At 46.8% G+C, this 14,747-nt stretch overlaps 1 protein-coding gene across 1 annotated transcript in view; it reads left to right on the forward strand.

Annotated features, from left to right (window-relative positions):
* The window catches only part of Ubr4 (ubiquitin protein ligase E3 component n-recognin 4), a 108,875-nt gene that overhangs the window by 11,628 nt on the left and 82,500 nt on the right, over window positions 1-14,747 (forward strand). Inside the window, exons 6-18 of the mRNA NM_001160319.1 lie at window positions 498-600; window positions 731-872; window positions 1,009-1,133; window positions 4,271-4,395; window positions 4,867-4,926; window positions 5,008-5,198; window positions 7,276-7,375; window positions 7,511-7,648; window positions 8,039-8,156; window positions 8,995-9,182; window positions 10,223-10,382; window positions 10,461-10,546; window positions 14,193-14,362. Coding sequence (NP_001153791.1) covers window positions 498-600; window positions 731-872; window positions 1,009-1,133; window positions 4,271-4,395; window positions 4,867-4,926; window positions 5,008-5,198; window positions 7,276-7,375; window positions 7,511-7,648; window positions 8,039-8,156; window positions 8,995-9,182; window positions 10,223-10,382; window positions 10,461-10,546; window positions 14,193-14,362 — 1,706 coding nt within the window. The remainder of the gene's footprint in view (window positions 1-497; window positions 601-730; window positions 873-1,008; window positions 1,134-4,270; window positions 4,396-4,866; window positions 4,927-5,007; window positions 5,199-7,275; window positions 7,376-7,510; window positions 7,649-8,038; window positions 8,157-8,994; window positions 9,183-10,222; window positions 10,383-10,460; window positions 10,547-14,192; window positions 14,363-14,747) is intronic.

Here is a 14,747-nt window from a genome sequence, read left to right on the forward strand (position 1 = left end):
ATGGTGGACCTATAAAACGTTATTTTCTAGTGACCTGTGAACATCTTGGTTTTCGTGAGTTACTCAGGTACTTATACAATGACAGATTCATTCAATGAGGCATTTCTTAGAATATATTCCCAGTTAAATGACATTTCTGTGCATGGCTTCAGTGGAAAAAATCATGGAAAACAAATCATACAAAGTGAAGCAGATGTGTACCCATCTTCCTTTGCATGGTTGGCACTGTGGCGTGCTGGTCGTTTTTTCGTGCTTTGTCAGGGCAGGTACACTGGAGCGTGTGGTGTGCTGCTCTCCACGAGGCACCGCTCTGTGTTTGATGGGAAATAGACAGTTTCTGTGCCATGTCTTGCTCTACTTTTCTTGTCATTTTGTCTGGATCAGTAGAGAGTTTCTGTGTGTAGCTGAATGTCTGCGCATATCCAAGGAGCTGCCTTCTGGTACCTAGCAGGTGCTCAGCAGCAAGTGGTCATGATCGTGCCTGTGTTCCTCTTCAGGTGGAAGGAGAAAATGATGAGCAGTCATCTCCAGATCAGGTCTCTGCTGCCAAGACCAAGAGTGTGTTCATAGCTCAGAATGTGGCTAGCCTTCAAGAGCTTGGTAAGAGCCTGGCTGCTGTTAGAGAGCTTGTCTGCCTTCTTGGAAAGTGTCTTGCCTATGCTTCTCTGTGTGGAGGAGTACCAGGCTTCTGATGTGCCCTGTTAGAGAGTGTGCCTCTTTGTTAATCCAGGGGGTTCCGAGAAGCTACTCCGAGTATGCCTGAACCTGCCCTATTTCCTGCGCTACATCAATCGGTTTCAGGATGCTGTGGTGGCCAATTCCTTCTTCATCATGCCAGCAACAGTAGCTGATGCCACCGCTGTTCGAAATGGGTAAGGTGCTCTTTGACCTCATACTTACATTCTGATCAGAAGGGAACTGGCCAGTCTTCCCATGCTGGTTTTCTTATGAGGCCTCAGAAGGGAGTGTTTCTAGGGGCCCTCACTGATGTCCTCTGTTGTGTTCCAGTTTTCACTCACTGGTGATTGATGTAACCATGGCCTTGGATACCCTTTCCCTGCCTGTGCTGGAACCCCTCAATCCTTCTCGTCTGCAAGATGTGACAGTGCTCAGCCTCAGCTGTCTGTATGCAGGTGAGAAGTTAGCATGCCTGTTTTACTGCTTTTTCAGGCCGACATGGATTTGATTCGAGGAAGCTGTGAGACTCCTGAGAACTCTGTTCTCCTTCCTTGGCTCTCTTACTTCAGAGACCATCTAATATCACACGCGGGCCAAGGAAAGTCGTTACAGGATCTAAATGATCTACCGTTTAACTACTGACCTTGCTCGTGTGTGTGTGTGTGTGTGTGTGTGTGTGTGTGCGTGCATGAACATTTGTATACAGGTTTGCACATGTGTACATGGGCTTGCATGGATGCATGTGTATGTACAGTTGTGTATCTGTGCACATATGTGTGGGTGCATGTGGAGACCAGAGGTCAACTTTGGGTGTGTTCCTCAGGAGCTGTCTGCGTTTCTTTTTTCTGTTGAGACATTCTCTGACTGTCCAGAAGCTCACCACATAGGTTGGCCAGCAAGCCCCAGGGACCCTCCACGCGTCGCCTTCTCAGTTCTGAGGTTACACACACGCCCCACTGATGCCTGACTTTCTAAAATGGGTTCTAGAGCTGGAACTCAGGGCCTCATTTTTACACCGCAAGCACTTTACTGACAGCTGTCTCTGCCTGCCAAAACTTGTCCTGTGTGCTTGTTTGATTTCATAGTGTTTGAATTTATTGTATACTATATGAAAACCCACAGCTGTTCATATGTGGAGATGAGCAATGTTTGCATGTCGTCCCTGCCCAGTAGGAGCTATGGAGGATAGAGAGCCAAGTAGAATAAGATAAGACAGTGCAAGAGGGGCACTGAAGATGCCGAGACTGTTTTGGGTGCAGATCAAGGAGAGGTCGAGTCTTGCTGTGAGATTAGATTTGATGATAGCTTCATGGGCAGGTGGTGTTGCAAGAGTCATGAGGAGTGTGTTATTCACGGTTCTGTAAAGTCCCTTTCCTGCTGTTAATCAGGTTGTGATGGCAGTGGGGTCTGACAGCTGATGTGTGAGAGTGTGTGTGTGTGTGTGTGTGTGTGTGTGTGTGTGTGTGTGTGTGTGTGCATGTGTGCATGTGTGTATGTCTGCACGTGCATGTGTATTTGCCTTTATGAGCATTGTAGAAGCCAATCAGTGTTAGGTATTTTCCTTTATCGCTAGCTACCTTTCTAAAAATAGGTTTGTATATTTTATACATATGATTATTTTGCCTGCTTATATGTGTGTATATACATACATACATGTATCTATAATATATGTGTATATGTATTTTATGTATATGTGTGTGTGTATATATATATATACATATATATATATATATGTATATGTATGTATGTATGTATGTATGTTTTGTTTTTTGGTTTTCGAGACAGGGTTTCTATGTGTAGCCCTGGCTGTCCTGGAACTTACTCTGTAGACCAGGCTGGCCTCGAACTCAGAAATCCACCTGCCTCTGCCTCCCAAGTGCTGGGATTAAAGGCATGCACCACCACCACCTGGCATGTATATATATTATAGATGTGTATACATATGCATCATGTGCATGCCTGGTGCCATGTATCTCCTGGTACTGGAGTCAGTGCAATTATGAGTGACATGTGGGTGCTGGGAATTGAACCTGGGTCTTCTGTAGGAGCATCTGATGTGCTTAACCACTGAGCTATTTCTCTAGCACCCCACCTTTTTTTAAAATTAGATTTCTTTATTTAGTGTGCATTTGTATATATTTCTCCCAAGTGTTAAAGACAATGGTGTGCATTTCCACACTGGCCTTAGAAGTTCTTTTAAATGAGTTTGAAATGAGTGGGTACCACATGGCTTCCATGTGTGCCATCTTCTGTTTGATTCCCTACTGATAATTGATCCATTCCTTACCACTATTGGACTATATATATATGAACTAGTCTGTAGGGGTGTGTGTGTGTTTGGGTGTGTCCCTGTGTGTGCACATGGATGTACTCCTGAGATTACATGTATAGAGGCTTGAGGTTATAATCAAGTGTGCCTTCCTCTATCTTCTTGCTTATTTTTGAGACAGGCTCTCCCAGTGAAGTCACTGCTCCTTGTTTTGAGCTCCCAGGTCCTGCCTGACCCTCTCTTCCCCTGCTCTGGGCTGGTAGACCTGTCTGTGTGCCAGGCTTTCCATGGGTGTTGGGGAATCTTTATTCAGGTCCTCAGGCTTGCACAGAGACTCTACCCACTCTCCATAGGGCTCCTCCTGTGTATGGTGTGGCTCTGGGTTTTCACAGCTGTATGATGTCATGTGTTTACTGTTACCATAGCAAACAGAACAGTCGCTGCCCTAGCTCCCCTCTGCTGCTGCTTTTATCTCATTTCCCCCTACACTTTACAACCTCCACACTTACTGCCAAGGGTATTCTGTCCTCCGCATGTTGGATATAGCCTTTTCACACTGGCTTCTACTAGCAATGTTCATTTAAGGTTCCTCTGTGGCTTCTCTGTCTTTGTGTCTCATTCAAGGGTGTGTGTGTGTGTGAGTGTGTGTGTGTGAGTGTGTGTGTGTGTGTGAGTGTGTGTGTGTGTGTGTGTGAGTGTGTGTGAGTGTGTGTGTGTGTGTGAGTGTGTGTGTGTGTGAGTGTGTGTGTGTGTGAGTGTGTGTGTGTGTGTGTGTGTGTGAGTGTGTGTGTGTGTGTGTGTGTGTGTGTGTGTGTGTGTGTGTGTGTGTGTGTGTGTGAGAGTGATGCTGGGGATGACCTCACTTACGCCAGGCCTGTGTGCTATACTCCAGTGTTTGTGTATGCAGCCTTTCGATTTTTTATTTAGAGAAGTGGTAGTCCAGTTGCCCATGCTGGCCAGGCATGACTCGAGCTTGTGAGACTCCTGTCTCAGACTCCTGAATATTGTGGATGTAAATGTGCCGTGCCTGGCTTTGTCTGTCATCCTGAAGGATAGCTTGCTTGTTTCCGTTTGTTGGCAGTTATAACTACTTCATCAAATGATCATGCGCAGTTAGTTTCCTATATGCTGTGGGTCTGCTGCTCCTTTGGGGGAGTAGCTGGAGTGTAGCTGCTGGATTATATGGTAGCACTGTGTTCACACGTGCCCTTTGGAGGTCTTGGAGGAATCAAATTACAAAATTGTTTGTGGCTTAGGTGTTCCCATCTTTCCGTTTTGGGTTTGAGGCATTCTCAAGATTGGCCTCTGCCTGCTCTTTTCCAGGTGTGAGTGTAGCCACGTGTATGGCCATCCTTCATGTGGGTAGTGCCCAGCAAGTGCGGACAGGGTCCACAAGCTCCAAAGAAGATGACTACGAAAGTGATGCAGCCACGATTGTTCAGAAATGTGTAAGTCAAGTGTCGCAGTCTCTACACCCCTTCCCTGGACAGTGCTTCTGAGAGGGATTCGGCCAAGGTGTTTGGCATACTTGCTTCCATACATGCTCCCCCTTCCTGTGTGGCAGCCGTAAGCCATGGAGGATTGACATTTACTCTGTAAACCATTGAGGGCTTATCGAATGCTGGTGTACTCTCAGGCAGGATGTAGCAAATAACAGTTTGCTGTAAGTACATAGAAAGAATTAGTTGTCATGGAAAGCTGGTTGATGCAGGGCTGGGTGTATGAGAACTCTTAAGAAGGTGTCTTGTGCTGAGGGAGATACAGGCAATGCCTCATGAGGTCAGAGACTGGTGGCAATAGATCGCCAAGTGACCTGCAGACAGTTACACTTCTTCCAATAGAGCCGGCTCAGGTAGGGTTTAGGTTTGTGATGAAGACCTGATCTGCTCAGACTGTATGTCTGTTTGTTCCTTGGGCAGCTTGAGATCTACGACATGATTGGACAGGCCATCAGCAGCTCCCGCCGCGCAGGTGGTGAGGTAAGAGGCATCTGAGGCACAGGTACCTTCTGTCTGGGGTGGGTTTCCCTGCTGATGTCTTGTGTTGTCCTTTCTCAACAGCACTTCCAGAACTTCCAGCTGTTGGGCGCCTGGTGCCTGCTTAATAGCCTCTTCCTCATACTGAACCTCAGCCCCACAGCCCTGGCTGACAAGGGGAAAGAGAAGGACCCATTGGCTGCCCTTCGCGTCAGAGACATCCTTTCTCGTACAAAGGAGGGAGTGGGCTCTCCCAAACTGGGGCCTGGCAAAGGGTGTGTGTCTGCCTGCAAGCTCCATTTCTGAATGCTGTGCTGTGTTCCCTGTTTCCCAGGGTGATGAGCTGCTCGCCCCACATCAGCGCTTGGTTACTGCCTGCTGTAGGTTGTTGAGGGGCCTATGCATACTGAGCACACTGCCTCGAGCATTAAAGCCAGCTGGCTTCTCTGTGTCAGAGGACTCCTCTTCCAGCTGTGTGAATTTAATAGCAAAAATAGTAATAGAAGATGCTTTCCTCGCTCCATTTTCTTGCCCCAGCATCTGGATAGGTCATGGTTGGTTTTAATCCCATTTCCTCATCTGTGACAAGGAGAAAGAAGTCTGACGTATATTTAGAGTCTGCAGCAAGTTCAGATCAAAAGCTGAGGTGTGCTTGCTAGGAAGTGCGCACCGGCGAATGGAATGTGCTGCTCAAGCATTTCTTTAATCAAGGCATCGCTAGAGCTGTGTTTATTATTTTAAATTATTTTATATACTTGGCTGTATTTTATTTGCTTAGTTTTAATTATTTTAAGACTTATCAGCTGGTTTAGTCTCAGCACCTGAAGGCAGAGGCAGGCGGATTTCTGAGCTCAAGGCCAGCCAGGGCTACACAGAGAAACCCTGTTTTGAAACAAAACAAAGCAAAACAAAAAAGATTTATCTTACGTGTGTTTTGCCTGCATACATAGAATTGTACCACGCACATGCCTACTTACCACGGAAGTCAGAAGAGTGCATCAGATCCCCTGGAATGGGACTTATGCATGGTTGCAACTCCCTGTGTGGGTGCTGGGGACCAAAGCTCGATCTTCTGCAAAAGCAACTACTGTTCTTAACTGCTGAGCCAGCTCTCTTTATTTATCTGGGTGTTTTGTGTGTGTGTGTGTGTATGCATATATGTATGTATGTATGTATGTATGTATGTATGCCATAGGCATTCCTGGAGACCAGAAAAGGGCTTCAGATTCCCTGGATCTTAGAGCCACCTCTCAGTTCTGTCCCTTTTCCTCTCCTTGATTTGTTTTGAGATATGGTTTCTAACAGCCTAGCTGGTCTCACATTTGCTATGTAGCTGATGGCCTACAGCTCCTGGTCCTTCTGCCTACCCTCCCAAGTACCAGATTTTCCAGGAATCTGCTACCACTCCCATTTTGGCTTTTATTTACTAAGGGAAAAAGCAGCCAGCAAGTCTATTATGAGTTGTCACAATTATTGTGAAAAAAAGAAGCCAGAGCAAGAGGCTGCTAGGAGCCGTGTTGTGTTTGGATAGGAATAGATAGTTCAGGCTGAGGTGGAAGTAGAAATATTTAGCATCAGCGGGACTCTGCCATCAGACCTGTTCCATGGGGAGCCAGAGAACTAGCTCAGCCAGGTGTGTTTGCACTCACGTGGATGGACCTACGCCCAGTTTTGAGAACCCATGTGCGAGTGTAAATCTAGCACTGGAGAGGTAGAAACTCGCCTCTGAGGAACAACATCCAGGGACCTTTTACCCTTATGCTTATTTCCCGTTGTGAGTGTGTGTGTTTAGGAGTGGTGTGTGCATGTGCAGTGAGTGGTACATCGTGGAGGTCAGAATACAGCTTGGAGGAGTTGATTCTCTCCCTTTCATTATGTGGTTCCTGGGGATAGAACTCAAGATTATTACTAGGCTTGGCAGCAAGCACCTTTACATTCTAAAGCCATCTTGCCAACCCTCAAAAAAATTACTTCTTTAAAGTTTAATCATTTTTTGATCAACAGCTTTGAAGTGATGTGAAATAGTATGAAATAGTTTCATTTGGAAGAAGTTCTTGCTATGAAGCCTGTCGATCCTGTGAAAGTTTGTACATGGGCTTTGGGGTTAGTAAGCTGTAGTGCTAGGGTGATGTCCGTGAGTGCGTGCGTGAGTGTGTGTGCGCTCGCACGCGTGTGTGTGTGTGTGTGTGTGTGTGTGTGTGTGTGTGTGTGTGTAGAGTAGTCTATCCTCAGAGGGAAGTTTGTAGATCTGTAAAGGGATCTGGGATGCCAGTTTGGCAGGATAATGGCCATTTCTGAGGTTGTGATTCATTGCTAATGGTTTTTAAGTCTGAGCTTCTGTTATTTGTATAGGCATCAGGGATTTGGGGTACTCTCGGTGATACTGGCAAACCATGCCATCAAGCTGCTGGCGTCTCTCTTTCAAGACTTGCAGGTGGAGGCACTCCACAAGGTGCGGAGGCTCTGGAGTCCTCGGGTTGGTTGCTGGGGCGACTTGGGATGCTAACTAGAGCATCAGTAAGGTTTTTTTTTTTTTTTTTTGCCCAGAGTAATACGACTAATATGCTTTGATTTTTGTTATCATCAGGGCTGGGAGACAGATGGCCCCCCTGCAGTCCTGAGTATTATGGCCCAGAGCACCTCCACACAAAGGATTCAACGGCTGATTGACTCTGTCCCACTGACAAACCTGCTCTTGACTTTACTTTCAACTTCATACAGAAAGGTGGGTGGGAGTCAAGCCATTCATGAATTGGAGTAAAGTGGACAGAGACCATGATGTTTAAGAATGCAGACTGTGGTGGTGGTTTTAGAATGGAATCCTCCCTAGACTACTCCTCTTCTCTTTCTGTCTCCCTTCCTAATCTGGGCTAGCATTCCTGCATGCAGTTGGTCCTCCTGCGTTAGCCTCTTCGGATTATAGGCACATGATGTCACTGTACTGATCTTGACAGAGTAGTTTGTGGTGCTTTGGAAGTGGTTATTGATTGCCAGTTTTAGCTGTCTGCTGACCCTGGTGGTCCATCGTGACACATTTGAAGCAGAAGCATGGTGGACACTCAAGCTCCTGGCTCTGTCTCTGGCTCATGTGTTCCTCACGCTTGTGTTTCCCTAGGCGTGTGTCCTGCAGCGGCAGAGGAAGGGCTCCATGAGCAGTGATGCCAGCGCCTCCACCGACTCCAACACGTACTATGAGGATGACTTCAGTAGCACAGAGGAGGACAGCAGCCAAGGTAGCTAGAGATAGCCCCTCTGCCCTCACTTTTATGTATTCTCAAAGTGGTGTGCTGTTTAAGAGCAGCTTGAGGGTCAGAGAGTGGTGGGAAAGTGCTTGCCTAGAGTGCATGAAGCCTGGGCTAGATCCCCTCCAGCCATAATCCAGGTGCTCTCACACTCCTGTAGTCCCAGCACTGTGAGGCAGGAAGAGCAGACGCCCACGGTCAGTACTAATGGGCTTTACTGAGTCGGAGGCCGGCCTGGGCTAGGCAGTAAGTGGAGTGTCAAAGGTGAAATGCTAATGACTGCTTTCTCTCTGCCAAAACCAAAATGTTCATGTTTGCTCCTTTGTTCCCTATGCTGGGACCTCTGTCCTTCCTGCACAGGTCAAAAGGTCACGTGGCAGGGATTGGGTTTAACCATGGGCTTGTAGCTGAGGAGCACATAGAGAGGAGCTGAAGATGTGTAGAGGGGTGGTCTCTGGTTTTTGTTTGTTTGACTTTTTTTCCATGCTCAAGTGTGTGAAACAATGTGAAACCCCAAGGGGCACGATTTTTACCATCTTGGGTGATGAAACTTGTTTGCTCTTATAAATGTTTGACCCCTTTCCAGGCAGGGAGATAAGAGGACATGGGTTCTCTTCTGTTGTTGGACCTCATAAGAAATCAGTTTTACTGTAACCCATGTATAATAAGGTAGAAGCACTTGTTTATCCATTTAGATCTTGACAGATTGACAGGGTCAGTTCCTGTCCTCAGCATCAGGATGTCCTGTGATCTTTGACCCCAGCAGCTATAGAAAAACAGGTTCACATACATAAAAATTGCGTTTTCGTGATATGCTCTTTCTCTTCAGATGATGACAGTGAGCCTATTTTGGGGCAGTGGTTTGAGGAGACCATCTCTCCCAGTAAAGAAAAAGCTGCGCCTCCACCTCCTCCACCACCCCCTCCCCTGGAGAGCTCTCCTCGGGTTAAAAGCCCCAATAAGCAGGCATCTGGTGAGAAGGGCAACATCTTGGCCAGCCGCAAAGACCCTGAGTTGGTAAGACTGGTTTCTGAGGTTCTGTGGGAGAGACTGCTTGAGTACAGTGAGTGGTTGATCTGTGAAGCATATGGCGTCGGAGCTAAAGCATTTATAAGTTGGATACCGCAGTCCTTAGCTCTGTCTCTGCAGGACTTCAAGTAGTGATCATGTCATTAAATAGCACGCTTCCAGTGCTGACAGTTACTAGCACAGTCTCTAGGAATAAGTAAGTAGAAGTTGATTTGAACCTTACTGGTCCTGGGCCAGAGTCTGAATGTGTCCTTGTTGGGGAGTGACTGTACTTGCCCTGAAGGCATTGTGAAAGAGTGTTTTCAAAGCCTCTAGAATAGGTTCGGCGCATCATAAATACTTACTTATTGATTCAACCAATATTTATTGATTTTCTTCTGTATTTCAGCCCCTATTCTGATAGTTTATCAGAGTAATGAGTCAAGTACAATTCTCTAATGTAGCCTTATATAGCTTCATGTCAAGGTTATGGGCATAAAACATTTATATGTATTTTTTTAATATTTATGTATATGAGTACATGGTAGCTCTTTTCAGACACAGCACAAGAGGGCATCAGATCCCACTACACATGGTTGTGAGCCATCATGTGCTTGCTGGGAATTGAACTTAGGAGCTCTGGAAGAGCAGCCAGTGCTCTTAACCACTGAGCCAACTCTCTAGCCCTTATATCATCATTCAATAATTAGTTTTTACAATAATGATAAACTAATTTAATAATAGAGAGAAAAGTGAGAATATGTGTAGTAATCATTGATGTAGGGTCAGTCTTCAGTATGTTACTGGTACCGTCTTGAGGGTCAGGGACTGGATCAGCTCAGAGGTCCTCCTTACACAGTGTTTTCTGAGGTTGGCTGCATGGAGTGGGTCTGGCCTTCTGTGCAGCTAGTTTCATCACGGACATTCCCACTAGGAGACTTAGTGAGAGCCTTCACTTTTGGCTTGTATAATTCTGGTTGAATTCAGGGTTGGCAGAAGCTTTATCCCTGACGCCACGCCACTGCTCTGAGTTGTTTCTGTTCCTTTAGTTCTCAGGCCTGGCTTCCAACATCCTGAACTTCATCACGACTTCCATGCTGAACTCTCGAAACAGTTTCATCCGGAGCTATCTGAGCGCCTCTCTCTCAGAGCACCACATGGCCACTCTGGCCAGCATCATTAAGGAGGTGGACAAAGATGGACTCAAGGGTCAGTGGAAAGGCTGGGTGCTGCTGCAGGGCACTTAGGGTTCCAAGTTCCTGAGTAACTGTCTCCCTCTGTCCAAAGGGTCATCAGATGAGGACTTTGCTGCTGCTCTCTATCACTTCAACCACTCGCTGGTGACTTCTGACCTACAGTCCCCAAACCTGCAGGTGGGTGTGCACTGTTGCTGCCCAGGAGGGAGCACTTCATGCTTTCCCTGGAACGTGGTGGTTCTCATCATTGAAGGATGCTTTGTCCTGACTCTGTGCCTGGGTGGTCTGTGTTGCCCTGTGTAGAGGTTAGGATCGATGGAAGAAAAAGATGTTCTTTCCCCAAGTCATGAAGATTAAAGGAAGAAAACAGAAAAACTCCCAGTGCTTCTCATAGTAGACCAGTAGGTGGTACTCACCAAAAGCTATTTATTTACAACATATGGTTGATAAATGTTCACCCGTCTTTGGGGAAATACAGAGTAAAAGGATTTCAAGGAGCAATTCGATCACAAGAGACATGTTCTCCTTTACAAACTACCATCAAAACTGAGTCCAGGACCTTGAATGTGAGCACGCAACTGCACGGTTCTCCCCACCAAAGAAGGTGGCGTCTCAATCCTAAGGCCTCATTTGTTTAGTTTCATGTGTCTATAATCTCCACATTAAGCACAGCTTTAGCGTGCAGTGAGTGGCGTTCTGTGCTCGTGTGCTTGACTTTGATTGAGTGCCAATCATGCAGTGCCTGGCTCGGTCTGTAGTGGGCGTTTCTGGAACCTTCACTTAGCTGCTCTCTGACACCCCCTGTGCTCGCACTATACCGCTTGATTCATCTCTGTTCCACTGAGGTACATTTGAGTTGTGGCCAGGCTCATTGCATTCCGGATATTGCTGTGGTCGTTTTAATTCGTGTTAGCTGTTCTGTGTGACGGAGACTGCTTCTCCTGGGGCTGTCACTTGGAGTAAAATTGCCAGGTCTTACGGGGCGAGTGCAGCCCATCAGACTACACTGCTGTTTTCACTCTAACCAGCAAGGTGTCAGGTCGTGGGGACTCACATCCTTTTCTCATATTTGGTAGCATTCATGTTTTGATAACTTGGCTTGCTTTTAGTAAGACTAGACTTCTCTGTAGTTATGGTTGACTTGGGACATGATACAGCCTAGTCTGGTCTCAGACTCTGGGCAATCCTCCTGCAGTAGCCTAGGATTACAGGCACGTGTCATTGCACCCAACTGCTAACTTTTTGTAATGAGCAAAGTTAGTCTTTCCTAATCTTTATTTAGTGTACACAAAGATTCCTGAGGAGATGTTAAAAATTCATAATCAGGGATAGAGGGCAGCTCAGTGGCATAGCGTCCGCCTAATCGTACAGCCCTGGTCCTGACCCAGCACCACAGACTAAAGGATGATTTTCTCTGGATCCTCCTTCTGGTGCCATTGCATCAGGCGGGTCTCCAGTAGTTTGACCTGAGACTATCTTGAAAGTTCATCTGTTAACTGTTAATTATTTCAGCGCCTCATACTTAGAAGGCTGAGCAGGAGGGTTGCATATTCAAAGCTATCCTTGGCAACATTGTGAGGCTCTTAATTTCAACAATCCAAATAAAACAATTATTTCTGCAGATTACAGATGCACTATATTTTAGGAGCTTGTCAGTTTGTCCAAAAGGGAAAGTTTTTTTCTTGTTTAAAAAGATAGCTGTGAAGTTTATTAATACTTGCCTACTGTTACGTGAGACATTTTGTTTTGGCTGGAAGGAAGTTTCAGTGAGCAATGGGAGCACTGTTTAGAGTGTGGCCTGCAGAGGCCCCCCAGACCATCTGAAGTTGCTCCTTCCAGTGCTCAGCCCCTTCCTCAGATTGCAGTTTATGGAGGGAAGCTTCTGAGTTCACACTGTCTTGTCCAGAGAATAGAGGTGAAATGCAGTTCTCTGGCGAGCTGGAGTCCCTAGCCCTCTGGTAGCGATGCTGCCCTCAGCAGTTGAGGGGACTGCAGCTCTTGCTCACTGCTGACCACAGGGCAAACGGAATCCCTAGGCCTCTTGTCATTCCCTCTGTTTGGGACTGTAAGTTCTGTAAACGCCTCTGCTGTGACTGTAGGAAGTGAAGGGTGCATGGCCTTACCTGTCTGCCACCGAATCCCTCTACATGGTCTTTGTTTTGCTTTTTGGGGGTAAAATATGAAGCATTTTTGTCTAGGTGCCAAAGCTGTGTCTTGAACTTGCTCTTCAGCTGTCAGGATGTCGAAGGACTTGTGTTCTTAATGAGACCCATAACCTATTGTTACTTAGGGAATAAATGAAAGCCTTCCTGGTGACTTTTTGTTACCTTAGCACGTGGGCTTTTCCACTGGAGGGTTGTGGAAAAGCTGCACTTGGTGCAGCCCCTCTGCTGCTTTCCCAGTGTGTGGATCAGGCAAGGTCGTCCAGGCAGCGTTCCCTTCACAATTGCCCCTTTGCAATCTATGCTGTTGGAATAAACCTGCCTTCCCGATTCCATCCTGCATATGGTCTTCATTAGTGACATGGAACATGGAGCATTCACCTTTGACTGCCTGGCGTGCTCACTGGGAGAGTACATGCATGGCTCTGGATGCCGTGCTTGTTCTGGGGTAACTGCTTGCTGCTTAAAGATCCGTGTAGGTAGCTGGGGGTGGTGGTGCACGCCTTTAATCCCAGCACTCGGGAGGCAGAGGCAGGCCGATTTCTGAGTTTGAGGCCAGCCTGGTCTACAAAGTGAGTTCCAGGACAGCCAGGGCTACACAGAGAAACCTTGTCTTGACACCACCCTCCCACCCCCCAAAAAAAGAACCGTGTAGGTGGGATGATGGATGCTGAATTCCAAGGAGTTGCATTTAGTTTGTCAGACTTAGAAATTTCTTCTTCTTTTTTTCCAATTTTTTTATTAGATATTTTCTTTATTTACATTTCAAATGCTATTCTGAAAGCTCCCTATACCCTCCCCCTACCCTGCTCCCCTACCCACCCACTCCCACTTCTTGGCCCTGGTGTTCCCCTGTACTAGGGCATATAAAATTTGCAAGACCAAGGGGCCACTCTTCCTAATGATGGCGGACTAGTAGAAATTTCTTCTAGCATGATTTGTTTCTTTCAAAGCCATATGGGAACTCAGGCATTTGTGTGGTGTTGGTACAAGATCAGGCACATTTGGAGTGGTATGGCCATACACTTGTGTGGTGTTTAATGACACCCGCTCACTGTGTGTTTGCACTTAGTTGGCCAGGAGGGATACTCAGCTGGGAGCAAGGACAGCCCTGCTTATAAAGACATGCTGGCTCTCACAGGCCATATCCTTGCTTTACTGCCCATCAGTAACCCCCTCACTGAGGATGGTACCTGGCTGTCACTAGCTGTGAATAAAGCCACAGCCAGGTGTGCTGTGAATGAAGCCACAGCCAGGTGTGCTGGCACATGCCTTTAATCCTTTTGAGTCCAGAGCTGTCAAAACAAAACAAAAACACCCAGTCCTCTCGCTGCTGTGACATTGTTGAATTTCCTTCTGGAGGTAGCTGTTGTTCACTTTACAGCTTTCCTTTTGGAAAGTTATCTGACCCCACTGTCTCCAAGCGCTTGTCTGTTTCCAGTGCCTAGTGTAGGCTCTGATTCAACTGCAGGGGTGATTAGGGTTCATCTGATTTTTCTAATTTGTTGAACAACAGGATTTTTCTCCAGATCTCTTCTAGACACACACTGCCAAGTTCTTTATTCATCATCCAAAAAGCAGCGTAGGTGATGTACATACAACCCTTTGACTTACTTGTTCTGTGTCTCTTTTCTCATAGTCTGCTCTGTCCTTTGTTTCAGAATACACTGCTCCAGCAGCTGGGAGTTGCTCCTTTCTCCGAAGGCCCTTGGCCCCTGTACATTCACCCCCAAGGCCTCTCTGTGCTTTCTCGCCTCCTGCTTATCTGGCAGCATAAAGCTGGAGCCCAAGGTGACCCTGATGTCCCTGAATGCCTGAAAGTGTGGGACAGGTAAGGCCCCAACACGAGGTCTGTGGTGACTGAGCACCGTTTTCAGGTTGGTTGGCTGTGAGAATCTGCTTTGTGTGTTTGGGGGGTGGGGGGGATGGAGAGGTGATGGGGGAGTTTGGTAGATGTGCCGTTAAGTGTTAAGCAGCCTGGTCTGGGAAGAGATGCCTTCTGTAGCCAGATTTAGTGATCTGTAGGGAGATGTAGTGGTCATTGTCATTCAGAGCCCAGATTCCAAAGATGACCAGTTTCCTGAAAGAGAAAGGCTGAGCTGCCCTTGGTGTGTTTCCTCCAGGAGCCTACATGGAGCGGCTTGCTGCCATTTTTGGATAAATTTTAAAGAACTTGTTTCCTTGGGGGAAGCTAAGCTTAATCACCTAAATCCCCC

The sequence above is a fragment of the Mus musculus genome, chromosome 4, assembly GCF_000001635.26.
Source record: "Mus musculus strain C57BL/6J chromosome 4, GRCm38.p6 C57BL/6J".
Classification (NCBI taxonomy): domain Eukaryota; kingdom Metazoa; phylum Chordata; class Mammalia; order Rodentia; family Muridae; genus Mus; species Mus musculus.